Source organism: Neolamprologus brichardi, chromosome 17, assembly GCF_056152115.1.
Source record: "Neolamprologus brichardi isolate AB-2024 chromosome 17, ASM5615211v1, whole genome shotgun sequence".
Classification (NCBI taxonomy): Eukaryota; Metazoa; Chordata; class Actinopteri; order Cichliformes; family Cichlidae; genus Neolamprologus; species Neolamprologus brichardi.
The window spans coordinates 22,958,729-22,976,932 of record NC_142120.1 but is presented as its reverse complement, the minus strand read 5'-3'; the positions used below and the strand labels follow the sequence as shown (position 1 = coordinate 22,976,932).

The 18,204-nt window shown below is 43.2% G+C and overlaps 1 protein-coding gene across 4 annotated transcripts in view; it reads left to right on the top strand.

Annotated features, from left to right (window-relative positions):
- The window catches only part of eps8a (EGFR pathway substrate 8a, signaling adaptor), a 30,548-nt gene extending 12,561 nt beyond the window's left edge, over positions 1 to 17,987 (top strand). The window contains exons 4-24 of one of the 4 annotated variants that reach the window (XM_035907437.2): positions 2,104 to 2,171; positions 2,379 to 2,540; positions 2,714 to 2,863; positions 3,157 to 3,239; positions 3,320 to 3,456; positions 3,901 to 3,971; positions 4,290 to 4,416; positions 4,752 to 4,840; positions 5,057 to 5,131; positions 5,534 to 5,682; positions 5,758 to 5,941; positions 6,034 to 6,164; positions 7,205 to 7,316; positions 7,714 to 7,854; positions 7,948 to 7,983; positions 9,155 to 9,178; positions 9,867 to 10,125; positions 10,356 to 10,539; positions 10,970 to 11,102; positions 12,732 to 12,785; positions 15,714 to 15,756. In XM_035907437.2, the coding sequence (XP_035763330.1) occupies positions 2,104 to 2,171; positions 2,379 to 2,540; positions 2,714 to 2,863; positions 3,157 to 3,239; positions 3,320 to 3,456; positions 3,901 to 3,971; positions 4,290 to 4,416; positions 4,752 to 4,840; positions 5,057 to 5,131; positions 5,534 to 5,682; positions 5,758 to 5,941; positions 6,034 to 6,164; positions 7,205 to 7,316; positions 7,714 to 7,854; positions 7,948 to 7,983; positions 9,155 to 9,178; positions 9,867 to 10,125; positions 10,356 to 10,539; positions 10,970 to 11,102; positions 12,732 to 12,743 (2,327 nt within the window). In that variant the 3' untranslated portion in view covers positions 12,744 to 12,785; positions 15,714 to 15,756. Of the gene's footprint in view, positions 1 to 2,103; positions 2,172 to 2,378; positions 2,541 to 2,713; positions 2,864 to 3,156; positions 3,240 to 3,319; positions 3,457 to 3,900; positions 3,972 to 4,289; positions 4,417 to 4,751; positions 4,841 to 5,056; positions 5,132 to 5,533; positions 5,683 to 5,757; positions 5,942 to 6,033; positions 6,165 to 7,204; positions 7,317 to 7,713; positions 7,855 to 7,947; positions 7,984 to 9,154; positions 9,179 to 9,866; positions 10,126 to 10,355; positions 10,540 to 10,969; positions 11,103 to 12,731; positions 12,786 to 15,713 lie in introns of all 4 variants that reach the window. The other 3 variants (XM_087830782.1, XM_006781070.3, XM_035907432.2) reach the window with 3 other exon arrangements.
- The last annotated feature ends 217 nt before the right edge of the window (positions 17,988 to 18,204 follow it).

Below are 18,204 nucleotides of genomic sequence, written 5' to 3'. Positions count from 1 at the left end.
GTTTTTGTTTGCGTGTGTACCACGTTTACATATCTTTGTGAGGACCAAAACTTGGAATTTTACTATTTTTGTGGGGACCAACAGTCCATTATGGGAACAAAAGGCTGTCCCCATGAGATTGAAGGCATTTTGAGACTCAAAATGTGGTTTTAGTGTCAAGGTTACAGTTAGGTTATGGTTAGGATTAGGCATTCATTTTTGATAGTTAGGGTAAGTGGCTAGGGAAAGCATTATGTCAATTAGATATTCCCACTAAGATATGAAAATAAGTATTTTTGTGTGTGTGTGTGTGTGTGTGTGTGTGTGTGTCGTGTTTTGCCTCGTTTGGGCGTTACGTGTTTGCAGAGTCGATGTTTCTTGTGAAGCATCAATTATCTTCAGACAGAGGTTTGAAGTCCAGACCCAGGGGTACGACTCGTGTTGTCAAACATCTGTAATGGGACAGATATTTGATTCGTGTGAGCTAGCCCTCAGGTCTTACTGTGAACACGTGTGCAGTAGCTCCTGGTCTCTATCTCCTATGATCTCCGTCACAGTGAACTTTACCTCAGTGAACATGTGACTGAAGTTCAGACCTCCAGCTTTAGACTCTTCAGCCATTGACTGAGGCATCCTCAGTTCATCAGCAGGAAATCAAAGTTTATGTTCACGTTGACATTTACCACAGCTGTCCAGTGGGCCTACTGTTGATATAAACTTCAGTTGGAGGCGCTGAGTTAAGGCTGAGTGTGAGGTAAATGTGATGTGATCAGGAGCTGCAGGATTATGGAGCTGCTGTGTGTGTGAATGTTCTCACTGCAGGAACGATTCCTGCTGAAACTTTCTACCGTGTCTGAGGCAGGAGGAAGATCTGCAGCATCCAGAGACTCCAAACAGGATTTGCACGGCTGAGGGTTAACCCCGTCAGAGGCTCAGTGTTTCCTCTGAGACATGTTTTCAGTGATGGTAGGATCTGGTTACTCTGGCTGCTCGGGTCATTCGTGGGATACAAGTCGGCTGCTGTTCTCCAAACTTTTGAACGTTCAGCTCTGCTCAGGATTTCATTGCCAGGTTTATTTTGCTAATTCACTCTGATCCCTGTCAGTCGCCCAGGGGCTGTTTGGAGTTGCTGGCCATGTCCGAGGAGGCTTCAGGTCACCAAAGAGACGTCAGCACTGTGTTTGATCATGTAACCAAGATTAAACAACTGTTTTGATCACATAGGTCACTTTAACATTTCCTGGGACCAATGAAGGAATGGCGTCCCTCACAGTCTCAACAAAGCCAGTATGCCCCGCCCCCTAACCTGCAGGAAGTCCAAAACGCACACACACAGCTGGACTTTAAGGCAAAACTTTCATGTGATCCCTCCTCCGTGTGTGGACAGGAAATTTATTCAAGTGAAGAAGAAGCTCCAACCTGAGCTCAGGTCGTTCCTCTGTGATGAGAGCTGAAGGATTCAATGCTGTTTTTGTTTTCACACAAATAAAAGCCAAACGTCCTGGCGCTTGGTGGAGAGGAGCATTATGGGTAATCTGTGAACCTGTTACCTGTTGGTGCACATGTGGATGAGTTTGTTTAAAAACTGAAACGACACATGGACTCTAGCAAGGACGTTGCTGTTGGCTGTTGTTCTGCCGCTTTGCCGCTGATTTGTGAGCAGCTGTGTGCTGATGTTTGCCGGTCCTCCTGCCGGGTGGAGATAATGGTAACGATGCAGATTTGGCTCTTATCTGCGGCTCTCAGCGGCCTCTTTGTACTCATCACAGCTGATAACATCTGTCACCTCCTTCCGGAGGGGCTCTGAAGCATCTGAATTACTGACGTCCTCCTGCAAACACCACCTTTAATCCATCACATGTCCAGGTTCACTCTTCTTCTCTGCTTAATTCAGCGCATCGTCATGTGTGGTACTTTAGTGTCACTTGTAGGTCATTGTAATGAGAAGATGGTTTTATGCTGCTCCAGTTTCCTCAAGCCTTCTCTGAGTCCATAAAATCAAAGCATATTCCAGCTTCAGTCATGAACTATGAACACAGTCAGCTTCCCAGGGGGACTTTAGGGAGACATAAACATGATATTCATAGTCCAGAATAAGAGTTTTTTTTCTGTTCTTTTTAACAGAACAAAGGAAACATTACACCAAAACCAGCATCAACAGCCTGACAGACACATCGCAGTATCACGTGGAGGTTGGTGCTCACGCCTGCTCCTCTTGCCTTGCATTTTATCAAACCAAACGTGTTCAAATTTAAGGTTTTCACATACAAAGTGACCAAAAATCACCACTCAAATTATAAAAAACATAAGCTGTTATGTTTGTGACTGTGATCGCTTGAATCTCCTGATGTCCTGCTGACGTTCAGTTTCCTGCCGTTACTCTAAATCTGTCTGTTCAGCACCTGACCACGTTTGTGCTGGACCGCAAAGACGGGATGATCACGGTGGATGACGGCATCAGACGCCTCCGTCTGCTCGATGCTAAAGGGAAGGTGTGGACACAGGAGATGCTGCTGCAGGTGGAGGAGAAGATGGTGAGCCTCATCGACTTAGGAACAAAGGTGAGGCTAAAAACAAGGATTTATTTTTGGCTTTGTTTTTTTTTTTGGGGGGGGGGTTGTTTGTTCGTTTTAATTACAAAAGGCAAAAAAAGAACACTGATTCTCAGTGTGTCCTCAGCTTTAAGCTCAGTGTGACCCACTCCGACTTTGACTTGTGGGTTTTTCTCCTTCAGAACGAGCTGGAGAACTTCCAGATTGGCTCGATCCAGCACTGCCAGGCCGTGATGAACGCCTGCAGCTACGACTCCATCCTGGCTCTGATCTGCAAAGAGCCGGGTCAGGTCAAACCCGACCTCCACCTGTTCCAGTGCGACGAAATCAAAGTAAACAGCCTCTGATTGGGCAAGACACTAAGCTAGCCCTGAGGGCCAAAAGTCCTAAAACACTTTAAAGTTGACTTTACTGTGTGATGAAGGAGTTTGCTGTGAAACCTGTTTGCTGCTAGTAAATGAAAACTTTGATTAAAATTCAGCTTTGATGTAAACGGCAAAGGACCGAGGGCAGAGCCCTGTGGGACTCCAACAATACCGGCCTGTTCGGACAGAGTCGGATGTCACGTTATAAATGTGTTTCATCCTGATGAACAACTTAATGATCTATGTTCTTTCTCTGATAGGCGAATCTGATCCAAGCTGACATAGAAAGTGCCATGATGGATGCCAAAGGAAGCAAAGTGAAAAAACGGCCGGAGACCCTGAAGTAAGAGCTGAGACACTCTGAGGGTTACTAAGCCCAGTTTCTCATCCTAGAAGCTGATTGGCTGATCTGTCTGTCTGCAGGATGATCCTGAAGAGTGATGGCATTATCCCTCCTCCCCCTTCCGCTCCTGCCCCCCAGCCGCCACCGTCACCTGATCTGGTGGACGTAAAGAGTCGTGCAGCAGCCTGGTCGGCATGGACCAATGAGCAGTATGAGGGTGAGTTATGTCACTTGCTAGAAGCCCAGTCACCTGCGGTTCAAACCTTCTGATTGTGAGGGGCAGCCAGTCAGAAGAAATTTGGGTTAAAGTGTGAGGAGTTTAAGCGGCTTGTTTCGCAGCTGCTTCAAGCTCACATGGGTTTTTGTTTTGTTCTTTTGTTTTCTTTTTGATAGTAAAAGCAACAAATACTGAGATTTTATTTATTTATTTATATTTATTTTTTTTTTTTAATACAAAGGCTGCAGGTAAAGTTTATTCAGATGAATCATTCTGCTTCTTATTTCTTTGACAATTTACTGTGATGTGACTCTGTGTGGGACTGATATGGGAGATAGGACGTAGTAATAAAAATGTCTGTGTTGGTTTTCAGTCACACGTTAATGTTTTCTCATGAATCGGGTGTTACGTTTTCCTCACACATGTGCTTTCTCCCTTCTGCAGCAGACGATAGACGGCTGTCGCAGGACAATGGGCCGGTGGAGATGACGGCAGCTCGCGTAGATCGCGATGTGGTGAGTGTCCCATGTGTGGGTGGAGTTTCAAGGCTGATCTGAGAGCAGCTGGAGGAGCTAAACTTGAATCTGAGGTCGGCCCGGGGTTGTGGCACAATAGAAGATTTAAGCCGATTGAAGAAGGCTGCTTCATTCAAGCATAATCAGAGTTTGGAAGCTTTGGAGAGCAAATCTGCTTACATAAGGGAGCTAAGAGCGCTGAACGCTGCGCTGTTGTTCAGGTTTAATCATTAAATAACGCATACAGGAAACCTGCAAGCCACCGTGAAGGTGAATCAAACATTAAAAGATCCTGAGCACAGCTTCTCCTTTTCGCAGCAAATCCTGAACCACATCCTGGACGACATTGAGTTTTTCGTCACCAAACTTCAGAAGGCTGCCGAGGCCTTCGGTGAGCTCTCCAAGAGGAAGAAGAACAAGAAGGGCAAGAAGAAAAGCCCCGGAGGTGAGAAGGCAGCAGAGCCTCACCAATCAAAATATGCAGTAAAAGTGCCGATACTACAATACAGTACTGTCCACACAGACAGATCCTGCTGAAACCAGAGTGAGGGATGTGCTGATCAGAGATCAGCTCACTGGCAGCGGTTTCCCATCAGGCCGCTTCAGATTTCTGAATTACTGCATCCCTCAACAATACATTTATTGATTTATTTCCAAACTGTTTTAATAAATTAGTGTGAGTGACAGGAACACCTATCCTTCCTCCCTCCTCTGAGTCATGTGACCTGTGACTGACCTCAGTTAAACAAACTGACCTCTGTCATGTTCTGTGTCCACCAGAGGGTGTCCTGACACTGCGCTCCAAACCTCCGAGCGAAGACGAGTTTGTCGACTGTCTGCAGAAGTTCAAGCATGCCTTCAACCAGCTGGTACCTCCTACCTCCTCCTCCCCTTCCCTCCTTCTTCCTCCCTCCTCTCACAGTTTATTTGCTGATATAAACTCACTGATCATAAATGAATATTTTGTCCGTGTTTTCTCTTGCGCAGGTTAAATGTATTGATTATTTATTGTCAGACTGACTGAATAGTTTTGTTGGTGATGAACCTGCTTCTTGCCTCATGAGCTCTCTGTGCTCCGTCTGCAGGGGAAGCTGAAGGACCACATCCAGAACCCGAGCGCTGTGGAGCTGGTCCACTTCCTGTTCACGCCACTAAAGATGGTAAGTCACCGTTAGCGCCTCACACAGCTACTTCCTGTATGTGCTCTGACTTCAGGCATGGAGCTGGAATAAACCCTTAAGAACTAAAGAAAGATAGAGGCTCCACCTATTATCCATCCATCCATCCTTTAGCTGAGAGGCAGAATCTCTCCTCCCATCAAACCCCTGACGTGGAGGAGGAGCATGAGGGACTCGAGACCTAAGATCAGTGTGATGGCTGGTCCACAAACACCGTCACATATCACAACTGCTGCTTCAACCTTGAATCTCAGGTTCCAGTCTCAGTTCCACCCTCAGACCTTCAGGTGGAACACCAAAGCAGCTACACCTAAGACAACCCCAAACAGTGTTGTAAATGTAAGTAAAATGTTTTTATTGTCACACCCTCCTCCTTCTGCTCAGGTGATCCAGGCTTCGGGCAGCGTTGATCTGGCTCGTAGCGTTGTTGTTCCTCTGCTGACCAGAGACGCCATCGACTTCCTTCATGCCTCAGGGACGGCGGAGGAGAGACACTTGTGGGTTGCCCTGGGAGACGGATGGACAAAGAGCAGGTCAGACAGGAAGTAACCGATGGATCAGTCGACTGATTTAATTGGTTGATTGATCAACATCTTTGTCTCCTAAAGGCTGGAGTGGCCGAAGGACCACTACTTCCCGCCATGTGTTCTGAGGTTTCGTGATGGTTGGGAACCACCTGCGTTGCCGGCGACAACCCCGAGTCGTGAGCAGGAGCTCGCTCAGCTTGCCGAAAGCCTCGCCAACGCCAACCTGCAGAGACCGGAGGACCCAAGGCCGTGGGTGGCTCAGGAGGTAAGGGGCGGGACGTGAAAGTGGCTCTGAGTTAAGCTTGTCTCTCGCTGACGCGGTACTCACTCGTGGTGTGATTTCTGTTTCTGCTGCAGGTGGCGCTGCAGAGGTTCCCCCCTGTTGACGGGTATGCCTTCACCAACACCTCCTACAAACGCATGCAGATCCTGGATCAGGACACGGCCGTGGCTGCTTTCAAACACGCCGCCAGCCGCCGTGTAGACCGGTAACTGCAGGTCACATGACGCCCTGGAGAACTGATCCCACTGCTGTGCTTGCTCTGCTCTATGGAGGCCTGGGAGGGGCAAAATCAATACAGCAGAATAAAGAAAAATCACACAACAATCAACAATGATTAGATGAAATAAAAACAAAATTTATAAAAAATTAACTAAAGAAAAGAGGAAGTTCAAACATGAGCGAATAAAGAAAACAGAAAATAGAAATTCATTATAAAAATTCAAATGAAGATATTTCAAAAGTAATAAAAGGTTAAACAACTATGTGTGTAAACAAAGAAAATATAACAAACCAGAATTAAGAAAAATTTAAATCTAATTTTCCTTTTTTTCTGCTAATGCGTTAACGAGTGACCCGTGCTAACGTGTTAATGAACCACCCGCGTTAACGAGCTAACCGCACTAACGCATTGATTCTATGCAGGCCTCGCACGGGGCGATCCGCGTTAATGAGCTAATGTAGATTTGCCGCATTAATGCAGTTATGGCGTTAACGTTAAGTAACTGTTTTGAAAATAATACATGCATTAATGAAGTGTTACTGAATGTGACTCAGTTTAATTATCAACATCAGAACATTTCATTTATATTTGAATATAAAACAGGTGAGGAAATATAATCATTGATCAGTAAACTTTAATCAGCTAAAATATTGATAAATCTTCTGTCACTTCCTGTTTGTCCTCCTGCTGCTGATTGGTTTTTGTGTTGCTGGTTTTCTTCTTTGCTCGCTATGATCTTTGTCTTCTTCTGGCTGACGCTCCTCTGATCTGTCGGTGGGACATTTCTCCACGGCTGCAGCCGTTTAGTTTATGTCATCGCATTTTTACGATGTTCAGCAGCGTCACAGCGTCAGATCCAAACCGATCAGACTCTTAAAGTGAGAAGAGGTTTTTGTTTGACCTGATGTTCCTCCTCGGAAACTGATCTACCTTTAAAGTTCGGTGTTTGGACACGTGGAGCTGCTGTGCTGCTTCGGGTCCGGTTTCTTTTTCGGACTGAAATCTTCTTTGTTGGTGTGTTTCAGAGGCTTCGACGCTGATGGCAGAGGGCAGCCCAAAATGTTTGCCAAATCGAAGTACGACTTTGTGGGGAGGAACAACACAGAGCTGTCGGTGCTTAAAGACGAGGTGGTCGAGGTAATCGTGTTAGTTTTCTTCTGCTCGTGGTTTATTCCTGGACTCTGAGTAGCTTTGCATGATTCACAGTTCAGAATAATCCTCATGTAGCTGATACTAGACCTTATTGTGGCCCCTCCTCTCTGAAAGTGCCTTCCCCTAAAAACAGGTCTTTTCTGATTGGCTGGAGAAGGTTTTAACAGCTGGTAGGTGGGGCTTCTGTGTCTAAGATGACATCAAAGCGATCCAAGAGTATAAAAAACTAAGATAAACTGAGTGTTCAGAGCTTTAATGTGTAGACACTGACTTCATGTCATATTAAACATGCCCATCTCTATGGGAACAGAAAATACGCAGCAGGAAGTGAGGAGGAGGAGGGGGAGACTGAGTGAAGTAATCCCTGACTCTTGTCTGGCAGGTGCTGGACGACAGAAAGCAGTGGTGGAAGGTTCGTAACGGCTGCGGTGCGACGGGCTACGTGCCAAACAACATCCTGGAGATCACCAAAGCGGTGGACATGACCAGCCGAGGAGAGCCCATCTACAGCCACACCGTCCAGGTAACGCACGCTCTGACGCTCACTGCAGCGGCTCACTTCCTGTCCCATCTCAGTCACCTCAATTCATGTTCTGTCTTTATGATCAATCATCAGCTTATGATGCCAAGGAGGGAGTTTGAGTTGTTCAAGGTAGGACAAGCTGGGTGTGTGTTTCTAGCTCGCTGTAGTTTCCACTTCCTGCGTTTGATTTGCTGTGATCTTAAAGGGACAGTGTCACGTTTGAGCGAATCTGGTTACCTTTAAATTATGAAATGACTCTCAGCTGAGAGAGAGATTAAAGCTGTTTTTCCTCTGTCCTTAAAAGTCAGTCCTGTGGACTGGACCAGGAGGACCCAGAGCTCCGTCATAGCTCCAAGGACATTTTACTTATTGTTCTAATATCTACTACTACTTGTTGTTGTTGTTATTGTTATTATTATTATTACTTTCTAAAAATGACCCGTGATGGGTGAAATCCGTGAAGTAGCCAACTTTTTTTACAATTATTATAGATGTTTTAAGGCTGTAAAATCCCTCACACACACTTTATACACTTTTCTCAGACAGGCACGAACATTTTCACACTTTTCTCTCTTGCTTAAACACTCTCAAAGTTCAAACCTTCGTAGAAAAATAAGTCCAGTATTATAGAATGAAACCAAAGGAACCCATGGTCTACAGCCAATCATTGTCAATCAGGACGCAGAACACAATGCGCTGTTAAAAAAAAGAAAAAAGAATGCAAAATTGCACACAAAAAAATCTGCAAAACAGCGAGTTTTCACCGCCGTTTTGCATTTGAACCCCATTATAGCGAGGGACCACTGTATTATCATTATTATTGTTATTATTTATAGTATAATATGAAATGTTGCTAATACATTTTTAATTCTTAACAATTACACTTACATTTATTCAGTTTATTTTTACTTATATTCTAAAAGGGTAAACATGCTGATCTTTAAAGGTGGAATTTCTGTGGTTTAACGGATTGCAATTGTGATGGATTATCTTTAATACTTTACTTCCTGTGGAGGTTTTCAGTGTAAAATGCCAAAGCCAACAGAAACTCAGTGACGTTTTTCTTCGGTTCTTCGTGGCGCTGCTGTAGATCGCTGAATAAACATTTACTGTTGTTGCTGCTGTTGTCTGAGCAAGGCTAAAATAAAGCAGTGGGCTGTCCCTTTAAGAGGTTTTCTAGGATCAGGTCAGTCTTAGTGACCAGTAGTGGCTCCTCACAGACCCTGGGTCAGTTTGCAGTGAGTTACACATGTTGATTCATCGTCTCATCGCCATCATCTGTCTCATTTCTTGTTGGCAGCAATTACTGGGAGAGCTTAATGAGGTAAACGCCACTGAGACTCTGATTGTTGCTGTTTCGAGGGAAGCACTCTGCTCGCCTCCAGCTCTGAACAGACTCCACCGCTTTAGATATTTCAAGGATCAAAACAGTTTTTCTTCGTTCACAGAGGTGTCTCGTCATTAGTCCAGGTGCTTTTTTTACACCACCTGAAGTTCCAGCAGAGGGTCGAAAAACCCTGACTGCAGGAAGCCTAAACCCTGACCTTGAAAAATCTGACTGATGAGAAAGTAGAGCCTGTGCTTTAAAATGTTTTAAAAGCTGCTGCAGATACTGGTGGCTTAAAATTACCTGAAGGGCTTGACCAATCAGGAATATTCAGCGCTGCAAGCCCCACCCCCAAAGTTGACCTGATGGCGTGTGGAAAATGATTCATTGCGAGCTCAATTTAAAGTTCCTGAGATAGAAATCCAATTTATTTTATACAGACAGCTGAAAACAATATGTGCTGCCCCTCTGCAGGCTTCCAGGAGTCAGCCAATAAGAAGAAAGCAGGCTTTTAGGGAGGAGCTGCAGCTAAGGCGCCGAATAAGATAAATGAGGATTATTTTGAACTGTGAATCATGCAAAGCTGCTCTTGAGGAGTCATGAGTAAAACATGGAGCTGGAGATGAACAGACATGCTCACCTGTATACTCAACTGTACATTGAAAAACTCATCTGTATCCTGCAGAAACAGACCACAAGGACAGAGTTTGTCCCCAGCAAACCCGTTGCCACGCCAATGCCCCCAGCCCCCGCACCGGTTCCTCCTGCTCCCGCCCCCGCCAGGGTCCCCACGCCTCCACTGCCTCCTCCAGCCGCCGAGCCCACAAAGCTGGCCGCCGGCAGCAGCACAGTCAGCCGACAGAACAGCAATGCATCCAGCGACATGGGCAGTGTCGCCATGAGGGAGCAAAACAGCCAGAAACCTGCTGTTGCCGCTGGCAGCCGTAAGTCCAGAAACACCTGCTGATCCAGCTGTTCAGCCCCAACACCTGTTTTAGACTAAAAACACAAACAATCCCATCCTTTTTAAATAAAGTTCAGGAAATCAAACCGTGATCAGTTTGAATACTTTTTATATTCAGACTTGCTGAATAAATGTTTCTACTTAAAGAATCCAGACCGTCAGAGGCAGGTGATGTGGTACAGGTAACCCTGTTTGTGTTTCTGTCCGTAGGAAGGAAGTCGAACATGGAGGAGGTCCAGGACGAGCTGATGCACAGGCTGACGCTCGGTCGCAGCGCCCAGAAGAAGTTTCAGGGTCCCGCCCGCAGTGGCAGCATGCCGTCGGTCAGCATCACGTACGACTCGACACCAGAAGAGGTCAAAGCGTGGTTGGAGGCCAAAGGCTTCAGCCCCGTGTAAGTCTGCTACTTTAACCCGCACTGACCCACACGCTCAGTTGATCCTAAAGTTTAAACCTGTGTTTAGAGTAGGAAGGAAACCAGAAAAACACAAACTGGACTCAAGTCTGAATGTGACCAATCGGGCATGATCCTGACAGTCATGTGACTAAAACGTTTGGATTTTTGACCAAGAACAGGAAACGTTCACTTCTGGAAGCTTTAATGACAGTTTTTCAAAGTAAAATAATCCACAGTGTGACTTTCATGCTTCAAAGCGGGTCATATAAATAAAATGATGTCACTTTCTTTACCCGTCATCATTTTTAACCATCTCATGATTGTAGTGTGAAACCACAAACTGTAAAAGGAAAGGGGGACGTATTTGGAGAGGGTATAATTGTGTGTGTGTGTGTGTGTGTGTGTGTGTGTGTGTGTGTGTGCGCAGCACCATCACCAGCCTCGGCGTGCTCACTGGCGCTCAGCTCTTCTCGCTCAACAAGGAGGAGCTGAGGACGGTTTGTCCTGACGACGGCGCCCGAGTCTTCAGTCAGGTCACCGTGCAGAAGGCGGCGCTCGAGGTGGGTGTCACTGCTCAGACCCGACGTCACCATCAGATTTATTCCTATTCATTATAATCAGTTTGATTTTAAGTAAAGGAAGCAGAAACGTCAGTAACTGCAGGAAAGCAACAGAGACAGGAAGTCACTCTGAGGAAATGTGTGCAATATTTCAAAATAAAGGTGTGGTTTGATTAAAGCAAAAGAAGACAAAAAAGAATATTTTAGAAATAAAACTACAGTAATCAAACCTCATACTTCAAATCTTCAAGAACAGCAAAAACATTTTAATTAAACACAAACGTATTTAAAATATTTTCAGAGTAAAGTTTGTGTATTTAGAGAATGAGGCAGTCATAATGTAGGATATATTCTTATAAAACAGGAAGCATAATTTAAACGCTGAAGTTAAAATGGTCTTAGGTTTCATAATCTTTATATTTCACTAATGAGTTCATACATTTAATTGATGTATTTATTTTAATTTCACGTTCAGGATAAGATTTTTTAAAAACAAAACCGACTTTTTTTTGACTATTTAAAAAGTCTGGGTAATTTTTATTTTTTTATTTTTTTTAAACATCACCTTTTGGATTTTTCACTGAATATTTTGTGATTTTTATTTCAGCTTTTTGAAGAATAATAATTAGACTTTACACATTTTATTAAAAGGCTTTAACTTTTTCTTTAAGGACTAAAGGAGATGAACTGCAAATAGCTTAAGATTGCATTACAATAATAACTGTATTATACATCCATAATACTTTACAGAAGAGTCAGTCCCATGCATCCCATGAAGCCACAATATTTAACGAATAAAGTTTGAATATTAAAAGAATAAAACTGACAAACTACAACTTTAAGTTTCAAATAATCTAAAAATTAATTTTGACCTGTACTTCCTGCCTTTATTGAGTTTAAACAGCTTCCTTAGGGACATCCTCATCATGATTATGTTCTTAGATTAAAGGATCATTGACGCAAACGTTCTGTATTAGGACAGATTCGTTTTCACAAATGAATCTTTGATGGTGAAATCGTGTTATTGTTCACTTTAGTGTCTGTCAGTGTGGTTTTATTACTGCATTTTATCAGATCGTGTTGTTAGTTGAGGCCAAGCTTCCTGACAGCTGATTGGTTCATCAGACAAACACGTGCAGCAGGAAACAGGGACAAAACAAAATCTGAGTATCTGACATGTCAGCGCCGATTTAACTGATTACTGAAGTTAGTGAAAATGAAAGAGGGTTAAGTCGCTGAGTTTGACCACCAGAGGGAGCCAACAGGCTGGTGGTGTTAACAGACAGATGAGGCTTGCTGAGGTGTATTATTATTATTATTATTATTATTATTATTATTATTATTAAAACGTTTCGTGCTGGAATACAAATCAGATCACTTCCTGTAATAAAATCTAAACTTCTTTGAAGGGAAGTGTATTATTTGTAGACAACAGCAGCACTTATGATCCTGATCTTGACGTTGTCAGATAATCTGAGGGGTCAGAGATTTTAATCTCTATAATCTGTTTGCTGCCATGTGTTTGTGTCAGGAAGCTGGAGGCCTCTTCACGATCTTTTCTGTCTTTAAGCTTTCTGTCGCCAAACTCTGGCGAGGTCTGGTGTTCTGGTGTCTGTTTCCCACCTGCAGGTTTTCTTCTGAGCCTCCTTTGATCTTCTGATTCTGTTACCACACTCATTAAAGGTATCGTGTTCATGTAAATGCAGCTTCATTCTGTTGGCCAGATTTAAGGAAACTGCATGAGATGGAGGACTCATGTAGTATTCAACAGGAGGTCCTCCATGACTCATGACAAAATTAAGATACTTAATGGGATTCAAGTAAACCCTTAATTTTATGTCCTCTCTGGGTACCAACATGTTCCAGTATCTGTTAGTACTAATTTTTTTTTTTTAAAACTTGGTCAGAAGATGTCAGGCTAACGCGAGACTTGTTCATCCTGGCGTGAGGCGCATGTTTGAGGGGTCTTAACTGGGACTTACCTGTCTTACTTTTGGATTGTTGGCCCTTGGGTTAGGGATCATGGTCAATAAACCACTTTAAGTTCAACAACAAAAATTGAATCAACATTTACCATTATTGTGTCTTGCTCTTCTTCTTGACTTGGCCTTGCTGGTCTTGATGTGGCCATAGGTTTGGGACTGTTGGCGATTTTGGACAGGTTTTGAATTTAGATTGTTGGACTACTGTTTCTCTTAATTAGTGACATGACTTAGAAGCCAAAAGGGCCCAAGATGCTGCAGCAACTGCTGCTTCTGTCGGACTTGTTGTTCTCAACTTAGGAAAAGTATCCCAAGCTTAGGACTAGTTGGTCTTGATTTGGGGGGAACAAGTCTTAAAAGAGTCTTAGTGCGTTAGACTTTTTTGAATTTGGGTTGTTGATATTGGGGAGTTTTTTATCTAACAGAACTTTCCCATCAGCTCTCTTTACCCTTTTGGATTTATAGTCTATAATTAGCCCACAGATGAAGACCAACATTGACCGGTTGCACCGGGGGATTTGTTCATATTGTCACAGGACTCCAGACTAGTTTCTTTTCTCAGAATTCCTGAATCTGGCCATCAGAACGAGGCTCCAGATGTTTCATGTGTAGCAGCATTTTTAAGGTAGTCAGCATTAGGCTTCCTGCTGTGGCTGTGCACAAAGTCCTTCTTAAACTCCCTGAATGAAGCAGCTCCCGAACAATGCCCTTCCTGTTGACCTCTGACCCTCACCTGTTGCTAACTCACAGCCCCACCCTCCCATAGAAACCTGGATGTGTAGTAATTTTCACCTTCTTTTGGTAAAATGTGTAAACACATTTTCCATGTACGGATCTGGGTTTCAGGACTTTCTCCAACACATCAATTGTTAGTTTTAGCTCATATTTTTATTTTTTAAACACATTTTAATTTAGATTTAATATCTACTGTTGTTAGTTTGTCCTTTATAAAGAAACAAACACTGAAAACATCCAGATTCAGGTCAGCTGCTGAACCCACAATCTAGACATGGACCATGCTGAATGGTTTGAAATACCATCTTAGATAAGTAAAGTGGCGATATACCTGTGAAAGCACCTGTAATACTGAAGCGTGTGGTAAGTATAAATTAGCTGTCTGTGGTCCTCGATCAGTTTTTAAAACAGTTTTTTTTTTTTTAAAAAGTGACCAAAAAGTTTCAGATGTCAACCAAACACTTGCCTAAAATTGTTCAATCTGCCTGTAAGATCTTCTTACAGGCAGAAGGACCTCTGGACCTTTTGCAAGCTCATTAAAGTAAAACTACATGTGAAAAAAATATTTTAGTTCATTAAATATGAAAATAGACTTTTGAAATAATAACAAAAAGGGGAAATAGTTTGAACTCATTAAACTAAAGTAAAAATAAAATTTTCTCCTTTGCTAATTTAGTATTACTGTTGTTACATGAGACGTGAATGTGACATTTGAGCTCTGAGGACTCACAGGTCACAACAGGAAACATCTGGAAGAGGTCCAGAGGTGCACATGAGACGACGCTGAAGAGCAAACTGATTAAATTTCAGTGGCATGAGGGTTTTTCCTGTAATTGGCTGCTTCCTGTAATCTTTTTGATCACTTCTCGTACCTGAACACCTCAAGCTTCTTTCCACCTGCAGCTGGTTGCACAAATATCGGCACTTCGGCCTCAAACGCTATATTTTCTCCCTGCGGTGAACGAACTGCTCCAGATCATCTCGTCTCTGGGAACACACAGACTCTGGTGTAGCAGGTGTTTGTGCCACCAGTTTCAGAAAATCCCGTTACCCAGCATGCTTCCTGACACCACACCGTAGACACATTCATCCACATGCTGTTTGCAGCTTGGCAGTCGCCAAAGGCTTCCCGAGGCTGAGTTTACACCAAACTGCAGCCAGCTGGCGCCGCTAGGCTCTGACCGACAGAAGATTTCACCTCGACGCGCCGAAAAAAATCTTCTAAAGCGACGGCACTGACGCTCAGTAGATTTTACATTTATTGCTTGAAAAGCTCAGAGGTCGAGGGGAGACTTTCGGGGGCGCTCTAACGGGCTGAGGTGGTCCAGGAAAGCAGGAGCTTGTAGTTTGTCCAAGGTAACAGACCGATGTAGATAAAAGCTGTGGATAATTACCAAAATTCAAACTTAAGATCAGCTTGAAGAAAAAAAGTTTATAATTACATCGTAGTTTCTTTTTTTTCTTTTCTTTTTTTTTTTTTTTTTTAAAGAAAAAACGATTCATGGAAACGTGTCTTTAAAGTCGCGATGCTTCTGTTGATCTGCTTTACTGTAATTTCTTTTTTCCTTTCATTTTCTCAAATTTGCATTTTAATGTCAGAAGAGAACTTTTTTTTTTTTTTTTTATTCTCTTAAATTTCCCTTTAACCTTGGATGACCACCTGTAATCTGTGGAGAGGAACACTCTGTTTCAGTAAAGCTCAGCAAAAACAAAGTGGTGCGTGATTATTGGTGGAAAACTAAACTGCAGTGAGGAAGCGCCGGACACGTGAGTCAGGCAGGCTGTCTAAATGGGCTCGTCTCACGAGGCGGCACTCGAGAGTTTCCCGAGATCAAATGTGCGTTTGTATCCTGATGAGTGTTTGTTCATGTCTCTGTTTCGTCTGCGTCTCCAGAAGAGTGCAGGCTCTGAGCTGCAGGAGATCATGAGGAGGCGGCAGGAGAAACTGGCAGCCAGCACCTGTGATTCAGGGGTGGAGTCTTTCGATGAAGGCGGCGCCCACTGAGCTCCACGCAGCTCCTCTCCTTCCTTCCTTCCCTGCCTCTTCCCTCCCTCTGCTGTACCTTATCCTTTTTTCAAACCGCAGCCTGCTGCTCTCTCAATCCTCAGGCGGCAGCCGACCGCGCGGAGTTCGTGGAGATCATGCGGCGTAGACAGGAACTCCTCAGCTCATCTCCATAGAAACAAACCGACCGCCCACCGGACTGCCCACACACACAATATTCTGCCATGTTTGCCTGGAGTTCACATGAACACTTTGGGGACTCGTTTAGTTGGTGAAAAGCTGTTCGCTCACCGTTTCCAAAGCAAAGCCTCGCAGTATTAACGTCAGTGCCGCGCCCGGTCCTCTCCGCTTCATCACTGCGGTCAGGTCACACATAGGAGCGTTTCATGATGTAATGATGTAAACACACTGCACTCTAAGAAGACTCGTGGAGCCGAGACATTCAGGATTTATGTCTTTTGAGTTAAGATTGTGGAAAAGGCTAAAAGCAAACAGGAAGTGCTGATCCTGTGTTTTTATTTCCAAAGAGGGATTGACCCTGCACACGTGGATTATTCCCTCTGTGCCTGGGCACAGTGAGATCACGGAGAGGCTAAAACTGAGCCTGGTACTTTAGACATGCCTGACTGCTTGTTACAAAAATGAAATTCACTAAATGAATATTATTCTATCATCTATGCTAACAGACTGATAAATATACATTTAAATGTTTTTGAGAGAGTTATTTGATGGGATTTCATTTTCTCAGATTATTTTAAAACTAGAAGCAAAATGAAATGCACATAACTTTATAAAAATAACTTATGAAGAACATCTGTCACAGAGTGAGTGATCAGGTTTCTTACAAGGAAATGATATTTGGTAATCAGCATTTTTGCACATGAATAAAAATGCTGTTGTTTTTCAGGCAGAGGTAACAACCAATGAAACAAGCCGAAGCAGCTGAGGTGTTTGTAATGGCTCAGATCTGAAAGTCTTTCTTTGACTTTGTTCTGAGGGTAAAAACACAAAATGAATGTAGTTGAACTCATCACGCCCCGTCCAAAGCAACAGGTAGCCTCATGTTTCTGTCTCATTGGTCATCTTACCTGTTCGAGCTGCAGGTGATGTGATGCCAGCGATTGCTGACTATATTCAGGTCGAGTAATTGCCATTACTATCAGCCTCCTCGTGAAAAAAACGGGGGAGGGGAATCTACAAATTGAACTCTGTATATTCTATCGAAAACCTGATGGAAAAGAAAAAATTTTACCCCAGAAAAATCTGCATTTTTGTTCTTCAGCTCCACAGAGTTGCATTCTGTCTGGATGAGCTCGAGTGCGCCCCCTGTGGGACAGGAAGTTCACAAGTTTAAGTTCACGTTTTAAAGGTTACACGCACACATTCACATGGACTTGATTTTGAACTGGATCACAATAACAACTCACACTAAGGAGTCCAGACCTTTCACATTAAAGGTTGAAAAGAGTGTAATCTGTTTTCTTAAAAGGCTTTTAATGTGAAAAATCTGTCCTTTTTGATCACTCTGAAAACCACCCAACCCAATCAGTGAGGTGACCATTGGGACTGAAGCGATGATGTGTTCTAACAGTCACGGGTGTGATGGTTCCCGCTGTGACTGGATTGGTTCGTGCTGGTCACGAGCACGCTCAGACATTATTTGAACACTGGCTATTGTTTGAGAATTTACCGCCAAAAATCAGCAACAGAAGATGTTCAGATCAGTGAGCAGTAAATAAAGTAAAAACATGCAGACTGTTTCTGTTTGTACAAGCACCCTGAAAACACTGTAAATGAAAGATGTAAATGCTCATAGAAAAGGAAATGTACAGAAATGAGCCTGTACTCACTGTGGCATTGATTGTATTGATTTTGTTTCCATTTATGCACTTAATCTTCTGAAGGAAAGTTTTCTGTCTTTGTCTGAACTGTAGCACAGCACTGTAATATGAATAATGATTAAAGCAGAGTAGTTCAGTTTATGGAGAATTGCTTGTTGCTAATGAGAGAACAGTAAAAGTGTATGTAGTGTAGTTTTACCCAAACAGATGTGTTGAGGCCAATCAGGAGGAAAGGTTAGAGTTCATTTGTACGTGTATAGTTTTCTTCGTGCCTTTTCCATGTAAATCTGCTCATTCTGCAATAAAACATTTACTAAAAGCATTTTTTTTTATGTCATCACGGAGCTTTTTTTTTTTCTGTAATCTTCACGTCTGCTTCTGAGCCATATTTCAGAGATTCATTTCACAGCAAAGTGAAATTAAAATAAAAATTTAAATTCATTCTTTATTTAAATACCGTATTTTTCAGACCATTAGGCGCACTGGATTAAGCGAAACAAAACAGTCAGATAAGTCAAATTTTACTCAACTCATTCTTC